General features: G+C 34.1%; 1 protein-coding gene across 1 annotated transcript; it reads left to right on the forward strand.

Annotated features, from left to right (window-relative positions):
- LOC109834469 (diacylglycerol kinase 1) lies at positions 361-20030 on the forward strand. The gene is made up of 8 exons (XM_020402492.1): positions 361-537; positions 1789-3056; positions 3753-4119; positions 4192-4268; positions 5813-5932; positions 18719-18883; positions 19009-19146; positions 19570-20030. The coding sequence occupies exons 2-8, from the start codon at positions 1875-1877 to the stop codon at positions 19717-19719; spliced, it is 2199 nt and encodes a 732-aa protein (XP_020258081.1). The 5' UTR covers positions 361-537; positions 1789-1874; the 3' UTR covers positions 19720-20030.

The following is a 21377-nucleotide window of genomic DNA, read 5'->3' on the forward strand; positions in this document are numbered from 1 at the left end:
GGGCTCGCGGCCGGGCTGCGACGCCGCGGCACCGGACGGCATAACGGTCACCTTTGTGGAGCCGTTGCGGCCGCGGGCCGGGCCGGCCCGGCCATTCGATAGCCACAAGTAGCCTTTTTTCGGGCACTGTTCCGGGCCGGGTCGGCGCCAACGCGACCAGTGGGCCCGGGCTTCGCGGGCTTATTTGGACACGCCGCTACGAGCTAGCCGGTCATTGCGGATAAGATTCGCACTATACAAGACTCCGGAGACAGCTCTGAAATGCCAATCTAAACTCACTCTAAAGCCGTCAGATAGAACACTGCTACAAGCAATCGCGACCATTAGATTGTCAGCCAGTGGCTGTCGCGGAGATGAAGTGATGAAATGTCCCGCGGGATCAGTTTAAAGTCGTGGCTGCGAAAAGGCTTAGGCGTCGCAATTGATTAAAAATAAAGTTTTGATTAAAGCGAAGGTCGATGGGCGGTGGGTTTTGGGATTTTAAGGAGCTATCTGGGGAATTATATTTGGGGGTTCTCTCGATTGGATTGAGATTCAGTAAGATGATCCCACTCTGCGCTCGTTTAATGCCCGAAAACGTCTTTTTTACGTTATTTATTTTTTGGGGATTTTGATGTGTGTTTCTTTGATTTGTCCTGGGCTTTGATGCGATCGTTGTGAAGTTAATTGTAATTGCTGAACTGAGTACCCATATATTCTGTTTTTGGTGTATATTTTTGCGTGATTATGTAATTTTTTGCCTCTTTTAATTTTTATTTTTATGTTGGTAAGAAGTTCTAATCTTGGTCATGAATGACGGGCAAAAATGCCTATTTTGAGACACATTAGCTAGAAATTATAGCAACGTTAATGTTACGGGAGATTCCATATGAGTTATATGATAACTAGAAGATTGGCGTTTCCACATATTGAACTGTATGAAGCATTAGTAGGAAAAATCTACCAATAACGTTGACTTGAATAAGTTTGCAGATGATAAGTTACTAACCCATTTTAGGAAATTAATGGGTTGCCTCTTTTCACCTGATTGCTTTATATATGTTATGCAAGAATTAGCTCATGGCACCATGCCCTCTTCACACATTGAAAAGGCTTGGTGAATGTATATTGAGTTTCTGTGTTTTCATGTTCGTTCATTCTTTTCCTGAATCATAATTGAGGCTATAATTTATCTGTAGATTATGTTTATTATTGTTATTATTATTATCATTTTGTATATGTTTGCATGACATGAATCGTAGAGTTCTGTCTTTTTCGTGTTCTAATTTGTATGTAGATAGAATGTATTATAAATGCTGGATGAAGAAGATAATGCCTGTTTCTGATCTAACCAAGGACAAATTTATGTATCTTGTTTTGGAGATCAGTTGTAGATGCTTGTTGCACAACACTTGGTAAATTCTATTAGTTCTCATTTTGGTGAGATGATAATTAGAAGATTGAAATTGGCAGCATATTGAGCATTATGAAGCATTAGCAGGAAAATGCCTTGATCAGCATAATTTTTCTTTCTTCTAGTATAAATGTTTTGACCTGGATAAGTTGACAGACTAAGTTATTAAGCCACCTTATGATGCTATTAATGGGCTGCCTCTTTGCATTTGACTGTATAAGTTTTATTCAAGAACTAGCTTATGATACCATGTTCAACTCCACTGAGAAGGCTTGGTGGATTTATGACGAATTCCAACAGTTTTACTTTTCGTATGCTTTACTGTCATTATTGATTAAAGCTGTAAATATTGGACCTGGTATGGTGCTGAATTGATTATGCTTTTTTCGGTTCAGTTTGGAGCTTCTTTATCATCATCAAGGCAGGATAGGTTTTTCTGTCGCATAGGAATTTTTGGAATGCTACAAAAATAGTCTGAAGAATGGAATGGTATGAGGACATCTTCAGTGTATCCATTTCCAAGTGGCGTGATAGTTCGTCCGACATGGCTGAACCTGAGCCTTTGGTTCTTGCTGCTCTTGTGGCTGGCTTCATTGGTATACTATCATTTCTCTACTATCTCTTTCAAAGGAGGCGTGATATTAGTCTAAGTTGGATGAAGACTATAGCAAGAACAAAGAAGAAGCGGAAAACAAAGCATAAAGCTCCTGCTGCTTCTCATGTTTGGAAAAGTGAATCTGGATCTCGCTCAAAGGGTTTGCACTGCTGTGTCTGCTTAGAGTCAGTCTCATCATCTCAGAATCTTGGACAAATGATTGCTTCAGACTATTCCATACATCAATGCGATGTTTGTGGTACAGCTGCTCACTTTACCTGTTCATCCAATGCCAATAAGGATTGTAAATGCATCTCTATGATTGGCTATGAACATGTAGTTCACCAGTGGGCTGTGCGGTGGACGGAAATGGCAGATTTGTCTGAAGAAACTTCTTGTTGTAGCTACTGTGAAGAGCCATGTGATGTATATTTTCTTGGTGGTCCTCCAAATTGGTTTTGTATGTGGTGTCAAAGACTGGTCCATGTTGATTGTCATGCAAGCATGGCCAAAGAAACGGGTGATATATGTGATCTTGGTCAGTTTAAACGGTTGATTTTATCACCTCTATATGTGAAGGATCTTAGAGGATCTGGGACAGGTGGGATTTTGAGCTCCATAACTCATGGTGCAAATGAATTGGCATCTACAGTAAGGGGACATATGAGGAGTCGGAGTAAAAGGTTTAAGCAAGGTGTTGATTCGCCTGCAGATTCCGCCAATAGTGGCAGCACTGTTGATTCTTCTACGGAGAGTAAAGCAGATACTCTTCAATCACCGAAAGGTTCTTATGAGAATGGTGTGCAATGTAATGGAACACGTGGTTCTATGGACCTACATCAAAACAGTGGAAATGATAGCAAGGTTGAGAGGGTGGCAGGTCCAAAAAGAACTGAATCCTTCCAACAGAGGGGTGAGTCTCACTCGTTAGGAATCAAACTAAGTTATGAATTGATTGATTTGCCTCCTGATTCCAGACCACTTCTTGTCTTTATTAACAAAAAAAGTGGAGCTCAGCGAGGAGATTCACTGAAGCAGAGGTTGCACATGCTTCTAAATCCAATACAGGTTAGGATTCATCACTAATGTCATCATTCAGAATATATTGGCAACTACTTTGTGATATGCTTATTATCAAAAGAGTCATGCAATTTAGTCTTTTTTTGGTTCTCATCCAGTCATGCTCTTTAAATATCAAGGCAATGTTTAGTACTGTGGAGCGTCTACATTGTATCTTGAGATTCAATATATAGTTACTGGATCTTGATCTTTTTTTGCTTCTCTAGCTGGCGCAATTGAGGAAATTTACCTAGGCACAGTTTATTCCCCCCCCCTATGTTGCATGGATACGGGTGAGTGTGTGGGCACGGATATGGGTGAGTGTGTGGACATGGGCATGGGTGCGGATGCGGAACATGAGAAAAATTGTTAAAGTTAGGATACAGGGACACGGCTATATACATACGTATTGAAATTGTAAAAGTTCTCTTGTAAGTTTATGTTTTCCCTTTTTGGGATGTATACTGGTTGGTCTCATCATTTGTCGCAAAAAAGTATCACCTCCTTTCCCCTTAATTTAGTGTTGTTAGTATTTCAAAGATTTGTAGATTTTAAAATTAATGTCTGCAAATTTATTGCATATTTTCAAATTTGAGAATCTCATCTACACATGGCAAGTATTCTGATGTTAGTGCTCCTGTTTTGTTTCTATTAGGATAAGGTGAACCTCATAGATCTTGCTTACACGGTTGATATGTGTTTCAGGTCTGTGAATTGAGTTCAGCACAGGGTCCAGAGGTTGGGTTGTTTTTATTCAGGAAGGTGCCTCACTTCAAGGTTCTTGTATGTGGTGGAGATGGCACAGTTGGTTGGGTTCTTGATGCCATAGACAAGCACAATTATGAGTCCCCGCCACCAGTTGCAATCCTTCCAGCTGGTACTGGTAACGATCTTGCTAGAGTTTTATCATGGGGAGGGGGTCTTGGTGCTGTCGAGAGACAGGGTGGCTTGTGTGCAGTTTTGCACCACATTGAGCATGCTGCAGTTACCATTCTTGATAGGTGGAAAATACACATAGAAGATCTTCAAGCCAAGCTTGCCCAGCCTCCTAAATTTATGAACAATTATCTTGGTAAGTGAGTTAAATTTTCCGCGTTTACAATGATATACCAGCAACAGTGGTTCTTACTCTGTATATTAACAGGTATTGGTTGTGATGCTAAAGTTGCTCTTGATATTCATAATCTGCGTGAAGAAAATCCAGAGATGTTCTACAGCCAGGTGTGCAAATATTTCGATCTTCTAGTCACTTCAGAGCCTACAAGTTTATAGAGATTATCTTAAGAATCTATTTCCAATCCATTGACGTAAAATCCATTCCATTTAGTAACAAATTAGAAAAACAGATCTGTGTAAAACACCTTGTGAATTTAGAAAGAGAAGATTATTAAAGGCAGTAGCATGACAATCATGTGTGCAATGTTCTTTCTACGTTAGTTCTGTACACATATGTTTCTTTTGGTGTTGAGATATCTCACCTACTGCAACAATTTTTTTCCTCCACTTTTCACAGCCTAGAAGTTGATATATAGAGATTATTTTAAGAATCTCTTTCCAATCCATTGATGAGACATCTACTCCATTTAGTAACAAATTAGAAAAATAGATCTGTATGGAACACAGTGTGAATTTAAAAAGAGAAGATTATAGAAGGCAGTAGCAAGACAATCATGTGTGCAATGTTCTTTCTACATTAGTTCTGTACACATATATGTTTCTTTTGGTGTAGAGATATCTCACCTACTCCAACAATTTTTTTTTCACTTTTCTGTGGATTTTTATTTGGCTAAGATTGTGTTTGACTCAACTCCTATGTCTTATCAATGGAGTTTCACTGTTTTCTCCACTGATTAAAGACATCTTTGGAGTTCTGCATATATTAGTATTTGTTCTGTCTGCTGCTACATTATGAAGTATCCTAGATCGAGGTCAGAAATTGAAACTCTCGCTATGAGGCTCTTAGATCCCATAAAATTTGTAGGATATCGTCTGTGACTTGAAATTGTGTATTACTGGAGGAAGATATGCCTCAGAAGCTTCCTACTTGCAACTTTGCAAGTTGCAGTTAGTCTTGTGACACCTGGCAATATTATTTTCGTTGAAAGTGGCTTTTGATTTTAAAACTAAATCTTTTTATTGCTGTTAATATCATTTTAGGTGTTTTATAGTCTGTCAGCGTTGTTAGATCCTCTCTCCATACTTAATCATATGTAGGATTATGAAAAAGGGAGCATAAGATATGCCTGTGGAGCTCTTATGATCCAAGGTTCCACCATAATATAAATTTTTGTATTGCCTTGCTGCTTCAAAACTATTATTGAAGTCACGTATCGGATGCTTTAAGTAAGGGAACTAATTGATTCCTTGGAAAAATTTGTATGCAAATGCTAGATTGTATTAGATAACACTAACTGTTTAGTTATTTAACTCTAACTCAATTACTTTCGGTGATTATTCATCACATTCATAGGAAAGTACATATTTGCATGCAAATGTATGAATAGAGCTGTCATTATGTTAGATTTCCATGAAGTCTCATGTTGTATGCTTGAAGATATACAAATACTTGTTACCTGTAGGACCCTCTCGTTCTCGTATGCTTCTTCTCAATTACCTGTCAACTTGATGTTATGTGCTATGCGATGATATTACAACTTTATATAGTCCCTCACCCTCTCGAATACATATTCCTAGTTTCAGATGTTTCTACCTGCTGCTTCTTTGATTTTAGAGTGAAAACTGAATGTTTGTTATTGCCTCTGCAGTTTCTAAATAAAGTACTTTATGCTAGAGAAGGTGCAAAAAGCATCATGGACAAGACATTTGCAGATTTCCCATGGCAAGTGAGGCTGGAGGTTGATGGCGTTGACATAGAAGTTCCTGAGGTGATGATTTATGGTTATCAGCCCATTAGTTTTTACCTGAATATTTAGGAAAGGTCAAAAAAAATATTCCTCAATCTTGCATGTTTTCTTTTGTGTTTATGGCCATTGATCCAAGGCTAATCTATCACGTTAAACACATTCTAATTCATCAAGTTAAGTTTATGCGTCCAGTTTCCGATCAATAGCTGTCGTATCTTGATAATTCAATCAAGCTAGAGGGTTGCAAGTTTCATTTACTGGCTAAGATACCATACGTAGTAAAACGGTAAGTGTCAATAAGTTGTATCACCTCAAACCACCCACCAAATGCTGAATCACCAAAGCACCATTTTGAATGTTGTTTATAATTTTTTCCCCGAAAACACTGAAACAGTGAGACCTTTTAATTGTATAACCATTATACTAGTCTATTGAATTCAAATTGGCTTCCAAGGTTTTGTAATTTTCTTTTGCTCGGCATGATCCTCCAAGAGATCAATGATTATAAAATAGTTTGATCCAGGGGATATCTGAAGCCAAATTCAGTGTGAAGTCATTGTTATATTTGGTTTCTAACTTTGGTTCGTTTGTTCCTTTGTTACCTCTGCATTTAGGTAATGATAATAAATGCCAAGGTTTTATATATTTAGATGGGTTTTTATCATATTAGATAGCAGAAGCAGCAATATCTCGGACATTTGCGCTTGCGCAAAACATCGGGCGTTGATATGTTACTGGATATAAATAAATGCCGATGACTTAAAAAATGTTTTGAAGTCCTAGATGTCACCTATTCAATATGAAAAATATACATGCATACAAAAGCAACAAAGACGATTTATATTAGGAGTGGCAAACGGTTCAGATTGGGTCATTTCTGTAGGATCTGAAATAGATACACTAAAACGCTAGAGGGAGGTGAATAGTATTCTTTTAAAATTTATACAAAGTAGATTATAAATTACAAAGAAAAATAGCAATCTCAGAAATTTACAAATACAAATACAAAGTTTTATACTGGTTCCACCAATCCGGTGTACATCCAGTCCCCAAGCAAATCCCGCTTGAGAGTTTCCACTATGATTTTGAATAAACTTACAAAATCAAAAGCAAACCTGACCAATTTGCAAGTCACTGCAAATTACAACACCAATTGACAAACACATTGTCAATTTGCACACCAATCTCTAAACCAAGAGATTAACACCTCTCACAAATCGAGAGAACTTTTGAAGCAACAATTTCAATTCCTATAAGCTTTGATTTGTAGTGTAGTGTAGTAGTGGCTTAGGAATGATTCTAACTTCTGTAAATTTGCCTAAACATTAAGTATTTGAATGATGTTCAAAGACAATTTCAGAAACTTTTCTTTTTCTCAAAATCTGAATATTTTTCACTTAAAAAAATGCACAAAGATCAAAGCTTATGGGTATGTAAATCTCTGTATTTTTTTTGAACAAATAACCTATTTATAGCCCTTGAAAAGACAATTTTTTGAACTTTAAAAACGTTTAAAAACGTTTAAAAACGTTTAAAAACGGCTATAAACAGTCATAAATTCAAACTTTAAATTCTGGAAAAACTGTATCTGTAGTCGACTACAAGACAGATTAGTCGACTACACTGAGTTTAAACAGACTGTGAATTCAGAAAATTTCTCAGTAGTCGACTATAAAGTTCATTAGTCGACTGTACTGTAATTTGACAGAAACTTGGAAAATAAATTTTACCTTCAGTAGTCGACTATAATGTTAATTAGTCGACTATACTGTAAAATATTAGAAACTTATATTTCTGTCATAAGCTTGAGTAGTCGACTATAATGTCAATTAGTCGACTATACTGTAAAATAACAGAAATTTATATTTAAGTCATATACATGAGTAGTCGACTACTATTCTAATTAGTCGACTACTAAGAGTAAAAAATATGAACTAAATTTTTTTTATACTCAAGAATTAACTATAACTCTAATGGTTAACATAGGGGATTTCTATAGTTAACCAACACACTAAGCCTGTGTTAGTGTGTTTTAATATTTATGTGTGTGTGGGTGTGAGTGATCAAGGCTTGTACAATAATTCTAAGTAAAAAAATGTAAAATACATTATCTCATATGTTCTTCATCTTCTTCACTTCATATTGCTTTGAACTCAACTTGCACTTGTTAATATTTTAATATTGAAATCTGCATATAAAAGTTAGTGCATTTGTATAACACACATTGTATAAATTGTTATCATCAAAATAATATCATGGAGATATGATATTCAACATTCTCCCCCTTTTTGATGATAACAAATAATTTATGCATATGTATGACATTATGAAATAAACATACTTACTCCCTCTGCATGTATGCAAATTAGAGTCTATAACATTACATAAATCTAATATAGATAACCATTTCTCCCCCTTTGTTATCAACAAAAAGAGAAAACATTTATGCTAAACATGACATTATTTCTTCAACATGAGCTAATACTTCAAACAAATCATCCAGATTATGAACATAATCCATAGCTTCACCCATCCAAATAGGTAGTAAAGACTTGTCATAAAGACCAAAAGTTTCATAATGTTCATCACCATGATCTGTTTAAAATATATAGCACATATATTAACTATCCTATCATAGTAATGTAAACACACAATCAACATACTTGACATTGTAGCAACATAACATATTACATATATCTTAATAACAACCCACAACTACATAGTTTTTGATACTTAAATATAGATAACTGACAAAAGAACATAATTGTTTTGAAACTAAACATTAAAACATCCAAATCTAACATTAAAACATCCAAATCTAATATAATGCATGCATAAACTTCTAAGGTGCTGGAGGAGGTTGATGTCGTTGAAAGTATGCGTTAAGCTTTGTGTCCAAATCATCAAACTTCTTGATTAGCTCTTCTTAATTACTAATAATATAGGAATTCTGAGAATATAGAGCTCTTTGACCAGTTTCAAGTTCAAGAATACGTGCCTAATAATATAGGAATTCTGAGAATATAGAGCTCTTTGACCAGTTTCAAGTTCAAGAATACGTGCAGATAGTGTGTTGTATTGCACATCTGAAAAACATGAAGGTTCTGAAGGAAATGGTGGTGGTTGACTAGAAGAAGTTCCTGCTTGAGTTGAAGATTGTGGAATATCTTATGGAATTTCTTCTTGATGAGGATGAGGTTCATCTTGAGGATTTTGTTCTTGAATTTCAAAATTTGTTAACTTCATCCTAGTTAGGGCATTGGAATCAAAGAATTCAATGAAACGGATAACAGAATTTTTAGATTGAAGATTCACATGAAATTTGTCAAAGATTTTTGTTAAAAAGGCACCATAAGGAAGAAATCCTCTTGGTATTGTCAGAAGATTGTCAAAGTAAACTTCAGCCCAATTAATTTGGATATTTCCCATTATAGCATATAGAGCTTTTGCTAAGTCTAGGGAAATAAAATGGAAACTCTCAGTTTTTAGAAACAAGTTATACGCTAAGATTCGTGTAATGAACCTAGGAATTGGATGAAGTTTGTTTGAATTATTTAAAGGTTTACTATATCCAGGAAGAAATATATGATTAGATAAAAATCTGAATCATTCATCCTAATTGACCTAAGAGAGACTCCTTGAAAAAGAATATTGAAAATTTTTCCAATTGACTTTGTAGTCAATTCAATTTCTATTCCTTTAACAAGAGTTTTAAGTTTTTCAGAACCATCAATAGTTCCAACACGTTCTATATTAGTATAGAACAATTGAACAAGAAAAGGATATGTGGGTTTTCTATTTTCAGCAGAGAATAATTCAAGCAATCCCACATTATCAAAATATGATCCAAAGTTTCAGGGAATAAAATCATCAAATTTCACAAATCGTCCTGGAAGAACTTCAAAAGTGGATATTTTGTTAAATTCTTCAAGTAAATCAGGACTTTCTAAGTAAATGATGATTTCATCGTTAACATTAGTATGAATTTGCTTAGCTTTCTTAGCTCTAGACATGATGAAACAGAAAAATAATAGAAGATACAAAGATCAAGTTGAGAATTTTACCACAGACTGTTGAAACCCTAGATTAGTTGACTATTACTTGGTGTAGTCGACTACAGAACTTGACAGACTTCAGAAAATGATGAACTTGATGAAAGTTTTGAGAAATAAATGATGCCCTAACTTGGAATCGGTGGGTTCTGAAGAGAGGAAGAAGAAGAATCGGTTTTAGGATAGGTTAGTGGGTAGTTTTTAGGTTTTTATCTTTTCTTTTTTTTTTAAAGAATTGCATTGTATGGTCCAGATTTAATTGTAAAATAAATGAAAGGTGAAGAATTTATCTTAGATATGTGGCTAGGATTAATAGAGTTAAAAATCTATGGTTGAGATAAACTCTACTTAAATAAAACGGGTATTGGGTTTTGGGTTTTGGGTTTGATTAAAAAAATCCAATAAGTTTTAAAACTGTAAAACTGTGAATTCAGTATTAGTAGTCGACTAGTAAGAAAAATAGTCGACTACACTGTAATCGACAGAAAGTTGATTTTCAGATTTTGACTCAGAGTAGTTGACTATAGGTGAAATTAGTCGACTACACTGTAATTCACAGAAAACCTTATATGCAAAGCTTGTGCATGTAGTCGACTATAGGTCAAATTAGTCGACTATTAAGGGTATGTATGCATATGTGTTTGTTTTAAAATTTTAATTTAAATCTTCGATTGAACATATACCTAATTCCCTTCTTAATTTAACATAAATTTCTTCTTTTAAGGGTTTTGTTAATATATCTGCTATTTGTTTATCAGTAGGTATAAATTCTAATAAAATGTCACCTTTAAGCACATGATCACGTAAAAAATGATGTCTAATATCAATGTGTTTTGTACGTGAATGTTGAATAGGATTTTTAGATAAATTAATTGTACTAGAATTGTCACACATTATGGATGATATTGGACAATTTATGCCATAATCAGATAATATTTGTTTCATCCATAAAATTTGAGCACATGCAAGACTTACAGTAATATATTCAGCTTCAGTTGTTGATAATATTACTGAATTTTACTTTTTACTAAACTAAGATACAAGTGAATGTCCTAAGAAATGACATGTTCCACTTGTACTTTTTCTATCGGATTTACATCCGACAAAATCAGCATCACTATATGAAATTAAATCAAATGAGCTATGTTTTGGATAAAACAAACCATAATTTGTAGTATCTTTAAGATATCTAAAAATTCTTTTCACTGCTTTAAGATGTGATTCTTTAAGATTAGATTGAAATCTAGCACATAAACATACACTAAACATAATATCAGGTCTACTTACAGTAATGTAAAGAAGTGATCCAATCATACCTCGATAAAGCTTTTGATCAACATTCTTATCATTTTCATCTTTGTCAAGTGATGTAGTAGTACTCATTGGTGTTGGTTTGCTTGTATTTTCCATTCCGAAGCGTTTGAGTAAATCTTTTGCATACTTGTTTTGATTGATGAATATTTCTTCTTTCAATTGTTTAATTTGAAGTCCAAGGAAGAAATTCAGTTCACCCATATGACTCATTTCAAATTCATCCTGCATAGTCTTAGCAAACTCTTGACAAAGATTGTTGTTAGTAGAACCAAAAATAATATCATCTACATATATTTGGATTAGTAAAATATCTTTATTTATTTTCTTAATAAATAATGTTGAATCAACTTTTCCAATTTCAAAACCTGAAGTTAAAAGAAATTTCTTTAATCTATCATACCAAGCACGAGGTGCTTGTTTAAGACCATATAAAGCTTTTTTAAGTTTAAAAACATGATTTGGATAACTTTCATGTTCAAAACCTGGAGGTTGTTCTACAAAAACTTCTTCTTTTATAAAACCATTTAGAAATACACTTTTTTCTTTTATAAAACCATTTAGAAATACACTTTTAACATCCATTTGAAATAATTTAAAATTCATAAAACATGCAAATGCAAGTAAAATTCTAATTTTGATTCTAAACGAGCAACAGGTGCATAAGTTTCATCATAATCAATTCATTCTTCTTGATTATAACCTTGGGTAACTAATCTAGCTTTGTTTGTAACAACTTGACCAGATCCATCTAATTTGTTTCTAAAAATCCATTTTGTTCCAATAATAAATTTATTTTGAGGTCTTGGTATAAGATCCCAAACACTGTTTCTAGTAAATTGATTTAGTTCATCTTGTATTGTAATTATCCAAAAATCATCAAGTAAGGCTTCTTTTATATTTTTAGATTCAATAGTTGAAATAAAAGCAGTGGCTTCTTTTATATTTTTAGATTCAATAGTTGAAATAAAAGCAGTATGAGCAATCAAATTAAAATGAGATCTAGTAGTTACTTTATCAGAAATATTTCCAATAACTAAATCATGTGGATGATTTTTAACTTCTACAAAATTTTTAGGTAAATCATTTTGTAAATTATCATATTTTGTTTTGAAAAGATGACAACAATTGTATGTTTTCAGTCATATGTTTGGAGCAACCACTATCCAAAATCCACCTATCTTTCTTGGGTACCTGAAATAATGAACATTTACAGTTTTAGTACCAAGAAGGTTTTACAAAAATTGTTTTCTTTGATTTATTTTTATTAATTTGAAAACCTAATCCTTTTGTCTTTTGTGATTCTTTTTGAAAAGGAAGTATATTATTAAGATTTTCTTTACCTTTACTGAATTTGCTTACATTCAAACATATATCTTCATATTTTGATTTAAAAGAAGAAATATCTTTATCTAAACTATTAATACGAATTTTTAACTCATTACATTCTGATTTTAAATAAATATTTTCTTTAGATAAACATTCATTTTCTTTAAGCAAAGAATAATTTTCTTCTTTCAATTTAATTACTTGAGAATTAGAAATAGTAGAGGAATTTAAATCAGAAATTTCTTCAAGTAATCTTTTATTTTTACCTTTAAGAAAATTATGTGAAGTCTTTAATCTCACAAAAGTTTCATATAATTCATTGAAAGCATCTAAAGTTCTTCATTATCACTTATTTCATCTTGTGCCATAAAACACATGTGAGCACTTTCCTTTTCTTTAATTTCTTCATCTGAAGATGACTCATGACTATCATCCCAAGTGACTACCATTGCTTTCATTTTCTTGTTAATTTTAAATGTTGTTGAAGTTGTTGAAATAACTTGATTTTTGCTTATTCTTCAATATTGGACAATCTTTCTTCATATGACTTGATTTATTACACTTAAAACAAAGAGGGTTATTTGAAATTGAACTCTTAGATTTAAATTTACCTCGTTTTATAAAATTTCGAAATTTTCGTGCAAACATGCCCATTTCTTCATCATCATCATCTGAATCTTCTTTATCGGAAATAGTATTGAATGCAAGTACTTTCTTGTTCTTTGTTTCTTCATCATTCTTTCTATCTTCAATTTGAATTTCATATGCCATAAGATTTCCGATAACATTTTCAACCGTAAGAGTTGACAAATCATTGGCTTCTTCGATTGCGGTAACTTTCTTTTCCCATTGTGGAGTAAGTTATCGAAATATTTTTCTTATCATCTCCACTTGTGTATATGTTTTTCCAAGACCAATGAGAGAATTTGTGATGTCGGTGAATCTTGTGAACTTTTCTCCAATAGTCTCGTTTTCCTTCATCTTGAACAATTCAAATCTGTGCACAAGAACAAAAATTTTAGATTCTTTAACTTTATTTGTACCTTCATGAGTTACCTCAAGTGTATGCCAAATATCGTATGCAGATGTGGCTGTTGACACCCTATTGAACACATTCTTGTCAAGTGCACAAAACAATGCGTTCATTGCTTTTGAATCCAAATTTGCATTATTTCTTTGTGAAGTAGTCCATTCTGAAAATAGAGTTGTTGGCTTCTCATATTTCGTTTCCACAACGTTCCAAAGTTCGTAGCCAATTGATTGAAGGTAAATCTTCATTCGGCACTTTCAATAGTTGTAGTTCAAACCATCGAACATTGGTGGACGATTTGTAGAGTGACCTTCTTTGAATTGTGATGTATTTGTCGACGCCATCTTTCACCTTGCTCTGATACCAAATGTAGGATCTGAAATCGATACACTAGAACACTAGAGGGGGGGTGAATATTGTTCTTTTAAAATTTATGCAAAGTAGATTATAAATTACAAAGAAAAATGACAATCTTAGAAATTTACAAACACAAACACAAAGTTTTATACTGGTTCCACCAATCCGGTGTACATCCAGTCCCCAAGCAAATCCCGCTTGAGAGTTTCCACTCTGATTTTGAATAAACTTACAAAATCAAAAGCAAACCTGACCAATTTGCAAGTCATTGTAAATTGCAACACCAATTGACAAACACCTTGCCAATTTGCACACCAATCTCTAAACCAAGAGATTAACACCTCTCACAAATCGAGAGAACTTTTGAAGCAACAATTTCAATTCCTATAAGCCTTGATTTGTAGTGTAGTGTAGTAGTGGCTTAGGAATGATTCTAACTTCTGTAAATTTGCCTAAACAATAAGTATTTGAATGATGTTCAAAGGCAACTTCAGAAACTTTTTTTTTCTCAAAATCTAAATATTTCACTTAAAAAAATGCACAAAGATCAAAGCTTATGGGTATGTAAATCTCTGTATTTTTTTTGAACAAATAACCTATTTATAGTCCTTGAAAAGACAATTTTTTGAACTTTAAAAACGTTTAAAAACGGCTATAAACAGTCATAAATTCAAACTTTAAATTTTGAAAAAACTATTTCTGTAGTTGACTACAAGACAGATTAGTCGACTACACTGAGTTTAAACAAACTCTGTGAATTCAGAAAATTTCTCAGTAGTCGGCTATAAAGTTAATTAGTCGACTATACTGTAATTTGACAGAAACTTAAAAAATAAATTTTGCCTTCAGTAGTCAACTATAATGTTAATTAGTCGACTATACTGTAAAATATCAGAAACTTATATTTCTGTCATAAGCTTGAGTAGTCGACTATAATGTCAATTAGTCGACTATACTGTAAAATAACAGAAACTTATATTTTAAGTCATATACATGAGTAGTCGACTACTATTCTAATTAGTCGACTACTAAGAGTAAAAAATATGAACTAAATGTTTTTATACTCAAGAATTAACTATAACTCTAATGGTTAACATAGGGGATTTCTATAGTTAACCAACACACTAAGCTTGTGTTAGTGTGTTCTAATATTTATGTGTGTGTGGGTGTGAGTGATCAAGGCTTGTACAATAATTCTAAGTAAAAAAAATGTAAAATACATTATCTCATATGTTCTTCATCTTCTTCACTTCATATTGCTTTGAACTCAACTTGCACTTGTTAATATTTTGATATTGAAATCTGCATATAAAAGTTAGTGCATTTGTATAACACACATTGTATAAATTGTTATCATCAAAATAATATCATGGAGATATGATATTCAACAATTTCGAGTTGTGTCAAAATTGACACGACTCATAAGCTTGACACAAAACCGACCTGTGTAATAAATGGGTCAAAATACCTGACCCGTTTACTAAATGGATTACCCTGATGATACGAAAATAACTGATTGACGCCTTTAACATGGATGGTATCCAATTGTAATCACTGCAAATGCCATATCAGTTTGGAAGAAAGGAACTTTCTGGTTCTAAAGGCTTTTGGAATCATCTGTTGAATAACTTTATTCCAATTAATTTCTGGAGAATCTTAGGTATTTTATTGTAAAGCATAGAAGAAAATAGTGTCAGTATCATTTTGACAATTGCAAAAATAAATGAACCTAAATTGTCGAATTATAGCTGCTAATTACACCAGTTCATGTAGCATCAATTGACAAAATAAACTGAACTAGAATTTCAAAAGAAACACCTTTCCGCAATCACTCAATAGTCCACAGGAAATGATCATCACCTTAATAGGGATAGCTTACTTATTCCCCGTTTTGTAAAATCAAAGATGGCTTCAATGCGATAAAATAAATCATGAAATTGAGAAATGTTTGACTTTTTAGTTGACTCATGTAACATGAAAACATACATATATTACTTGAAATTGGACGGGTGAAATAAAGACGCTAGTCATTCAGTCCCAATATTCTGAAAGCAAGCCCCTAAGCAAGCATAAACCAGAGGCTACATGATGCAGGACACATTCACTGTTTGGATTTGATTCACGTTGAAGATAGGTTTGTTATGATTTTAGATTTGATTTTGGTTGTAGATAGGTGAGAATTAGTTATTTTGTTTAGTTTTGATTTGAGTTGTGTTTTAAGATTGAGTTTGCTGGATTATTTTATGGTTAAGATTGAATTGGTTTTAGAGATAGGATAAGCTTTTGAATTTGTTTTAGGTAAGAATTCTAAACCTATAAAAGAGGGAAGAGATTTCTCTAATGCACAATAGAGAGGCTATGAAGAATTTATGGAAGTTTGAATTGAAGAAAATCTTGTGTGATTTTTTAAGGTGGAAGCTATTGGTTTTCGTTGTGAAGCCGAAAGGGTTTAAGCATCTGCGTGTGAATCCGGATTAACTTACAAAGAGTGAAACTGATCTAACCTCAAATTGTCTTACTTTATTCATCTTTTATTTTAAGAAAAGATACTGTTTACGAGTACTGTCCACCGACATTTCTGTTCCCATTTACTGTTTATCGGGAAAATTTTGAGGAACTTTTATAGCGCTTCTCCATTCCTCGTCACTAGGCATTCTCTCAAGTTATGAAACTAAGTATTTCAACTAAATATATCGAAGAATCGTTACCCTATCACATAATTCTAAACTGAAAATTAGAGGAAACTCAACAAATTATATGAATTCTGTAAAGGGAGGCATGATTATGAAAGGAGTGTCGGTTCCTTTTTTTTAATGAGTGAGAGGGCAGTTTGTTATAGAACTTTACTTCCCTGGTGTTTAAGTAAGAAGGAAGGGGTAGTTTGGAATTTTTTCCTTTTGAAATACAGTATTAAAAAATGGGGGAATAAATGTAACAAGGTTTAAAAATTATTTGGTTCCGTTATTTGGAACAATATATCAATTTGGATGTGTGCGGGGTTTAAAAATGTATCCCAAAAGAAGATTGGATTTAAAATGAAAAATAACTGTGGATTTAAAATGAAAAATAACTCTGTTTATGATATATGTGGTTTTGGCTTGTTTCTGTTAGACTTCCATCCCGTCTTCATTTTTAGGACTACATCTGAATTAGAGCTTGCTCATAATCTCTCATGAGTAACTTTTTTCCTTTGTCTGTGCGTCATTGCAAGTTTGCTTTGTCGGTTGATGTCAGCAGTGATTGGATTTGGGGCGCTAGGAATAGGACAAGAAGCAAGGAAGAATGAAGAATGAAGAATGAAGAATGAAGAATGAAAAATGAAATGGGAACTTGGAAATGGATGGTTATTTGGCGGGGTGGTTGAAACATACTGGTTAATGTGTTTTGAGTTTCGAGTTAAATTAAAAATTGAAACCAATTCATTAGTAAAATCCAAATCGTAACATAATGCTATAGGATCCATATTAACAAATATTTACAGAGGTATATCAGGGTGATATATCAACTAATGTCCAATATTAGCTGAGATCCAAATGATGCATCCGACTTATTTTGCTATATTATAGTAGCAGACCCTCCAAAATGATACGTTAATAATTTATTGTTTGTATTTCCCAATATCTAGAACAATGATAAAACTTAAGAGAAAAAAGTCTCAATTTCTAACCATCTCATTTTAAAAATTTTCCGGCATTTTTATCTCTGATATTGACTTCGGTATACAACCTTCAAATAGGAAACATACATGTAGCAATTAAACAAGTAGATCCTTCTCTATACAGATTTCTGTTGTATATTTATGTATAATTGATGCCATTTGCTAGTCAGGTTCAGGTTTCCCAAAATCCAACTCTAAAACAAGGTGAAGATTGAGTTTGGAATCCAAATTGAGTTTTTTCTAGGGTTAATTGCGGATTGAACCCCTGTACTATAGCTCACGGAAAAATCCCCTATAGTTCTATTGTTGCGGATAGATCCCCTGTACTATAGCCCAATTGCGGATAGACCTCTTATAGTTCTATCAATTGCGGGTAGGCCCCAGAGTGGAATTATTATTATTTTTCATTGATTTTTCATGTATATATATATATATATATATATATATATATATATATATATATATATATATATATAGAGAGAGAGAGAGAGAGAGAGAGAGAGATATTAATGGGTATCCTTGACAAGGAGGGGATTTTCCTCCTTGACAATGATGTGGCACAATCCCCACCATGTGAAGGAGAGAGAATAAATTAGGAGAGAATTTCACATGGTGGGGATTGTGTCACATCATTGTCAAGGAGAGAATCCCCTCCTTGTCAAGGATACCCATTAATCTCATATATATATATAAGTAGGTAGGTAGGTAGGTTGATAGAAGAGTCAAAATTTCACTCAGCAGGTCTGTCTACAACTATACTGACTACAGGTGTCCATTAACAATCAACCTTATTTTCTAATCGGCTATGATGTGTATAGTCATTTTCTGTGCAAGTGGGTCAAAATTTCACTCAGCAGGTCTGTCTACAACTATACTGACTACAGGTGTCCATACACAATCAACCTTATTTTCTAATCGGCTATGATATACTCATTTTCTGTGCAAGTGGTGCTTTTACTAACATCTCCACTGATCAGTTGAATGATACTGATGAGAACTACTATAACCTGTTGTTGGTGCTACTTGTGGATTTCGTACCATTCACTTGGTTAACTTCTATAATGTTACAGGATGCTGAAGGCGTGCTTGTTGCAAACATCGGTAGTTACATGGGAGGAGTTGATCTATGGCAAAATGAGGATGACAGCTATGACAATTTTGATCCTCAGTCCATGCATGATAAGGTTCTCGAAGTTGTTAGTATCAGCGGAACCTGGCATCTAGGGAAGCTGCAGGTAGTCAGCCAAAAGTTTTCAGATATTAATAAGAATATACAACTAAGTGTGGATGGATTTGTTAACTCATCGAATATTATGCATCAGATATTTGGTTTTAATGTTCTTTCTTGGGGTTAATTTAGGTCGGGCTTTCTCGAGCTCGGAGGCTGGCACAAGGGCAATCCATAAAGATTCATCTTCTTGCTCCATTTCCCGTCCAAGTAGATGGAGAGCCTTGGCATCAGAAACCTTGCACACTTGCAATATCCCACCATGGCCAGGTTTAGCTATCTGTCCTATCCTCTTGAATTCAATACACGCATGCACACTTTTACACCCTAACGTACACAAACACATGCACGGCTTTGATGCTTATGAGGTGGTGGCTCATTTTGTTAAATGAGCTACCAAGAGATAGGATGCTGAGACTCACTCATTCGATGTGATTGGCAAGGTGTGCCTCACATGTTACAACATGTGTATTTCTTGGTATTTAGCAAAAATGGGCCATCAAACAGAGAAACAAAATGAGCCACCCATCTGATACGCATTAGCAAAATGAGCCATCACCGCAAAGAGATAGAGGCTTACACATGCATGCGCACACATGCACTCGCATTCGGGCACACATGCGCGCATGCAAGCTCAGTATACTTGGTGCAAGCTGTGTATTATTATTTTCCCCACTTCGTATTATTCCACAGGCGTTCATGTTGAAGAGAGCAGCAGAGGAGCCACTGGGTCATGCTGCTGCCATAATCACCGATGTACTTGAAAATGCAGAAACCAACAAAATCATTACTGCTTCACAGAAGCGAGCGCTACTGCAGGAAATGGCACTCAGGCTCACCTAGGCCTTATCCTGGTCCACAGGAAGAGGCACTCAGGCTGTCCTATATTTTATCTTCATATACAAATGGATATAAGTTTGCACCTAAGTTTGCGTTGGGACATGGAATTTCTGCGCAATGCAAATATCGGACACACGAGCAGTTGATCCTTTGAAATCTCTTCAAATCGTTTTTGTACAATGCATTCTTTTTTAATGTTTGCCCCATTGATTTTGCCAAGTCTTTGTAAATATGGTAGATTTTGATGCTTGTAGATTATAGCTTTTCTCTATATAAAAGCACATGGATGTTGAACATCGTGAGTTTTGCTAGCATTTTCTTCATGTCTTTTTCTCTCTTTCTTGTGGTTACATTATGCATTGCTCAAAGATTAAGTCAAACAAAAAGATATGTCGGAAGTATGGTATCAGTGTGTGATGGTTTGTTATCTACAGGAAATTTGAGCTCTACATTGTACTTCTGAACGCCCAATCATTTGATTCATATCTTTGACCATGATCTCCATGCTGCGAACTGTTTGTAGATTAAAATTTATGCAATTTAAAAATCGTTTGCCTAAATTCCATGGGATTGCAAGCCATAGATCTTTTCTTAAGAGTAAAATCTTGATCTTTTGATGGCTTGGCAAATGATCTTTTAACTGCATGATTTTTCATCTACATTTAGCTTGGAGCATATAGTTCATAGTCGAAGTTATACATCATCCATGCTTTTCAGAGCTGCAAAATATATCATACTACATACACATAGTAACATACATACACATAGTTCATCATTTCTTTGTTCCGAGAATTGCTCCCTTGATTCTCTTCCAGAAACTCGGAACATGCCCTTCACCATAATTATGCCCTTCACCATCATTATGGGTGAATTTCTTCTGCTTCTTGTCACTCTTTTGCATATATTCTGTATTCTTTGGTTCAGCGTACGTCACTTTATCATTTCTCGTAGCACGCAGTGCACCATTCAGCTGTCGAATGACTGCATCTAGTTCCATAGAATCGAACAGATTGCTTCGCGCCCCGTCTCTGACCCTCGGGCTCCATTTAGGGGTCAGAGACAGGGTCTGGTTGCTAGTTTGCATTTGGAGGGAGGAAGACTTGAAGGGGAGGAGAGTCGGTGAATGTATTTGCTCATCCATGGGGTTGTTTTAAAGGATTATTAGTTGTTAGAGTTAATTAAGAGGAGGTTTGGTGTTAGTTCATAGGGTTTGACGGAGGTTTATCAATAAGCATTGCATTCTACGTTGGACAAGAATATATGATGATTTATCCCAACAAGGGAGAGTTTATTACATCAATTCCTCTTAAACCCTTCAATTGTAATATCGAAATATTTCTTATACCGATGTTTACTGGGAACTATAAAATATTATTCCAAACAGAGCGAATCTGTATTTCAAGCAACAAACTGATGTGTTGAATTTGTATGACCTAACACTTGGTGAGTAAGTGTTTAAAGAAAAATCTAAGAAATAGCATATATTCTACCAATTGAAAAATACAGGTGAAATCTTAAAGAACATTATGCATGTATATCCACTTCACTGAACCCCCAAGAACTTTCAACAATTTATAGTAAACCCCCAATAACTTCTAAAATCACACAAATACCAATAACTATTGAAATTGCAAAAAAGAAAAAGAAAAACTCCCAATGAG

The sequence above is a fragment of the Asparagus officinalis genome, chromosome 3, assembly GCF_001876935.1.
Source record: "Asparagus officinalis chromosome 3, Aspof.V1, whole genome shotgun sequence".
Classification (NCBI taxonomy): Eukaryota; Viridiplantae; Streptophyta; class Magnoliopsida; order Asparagales; family Asparagaceae; genus Asparagus; species Asparagus officinalis.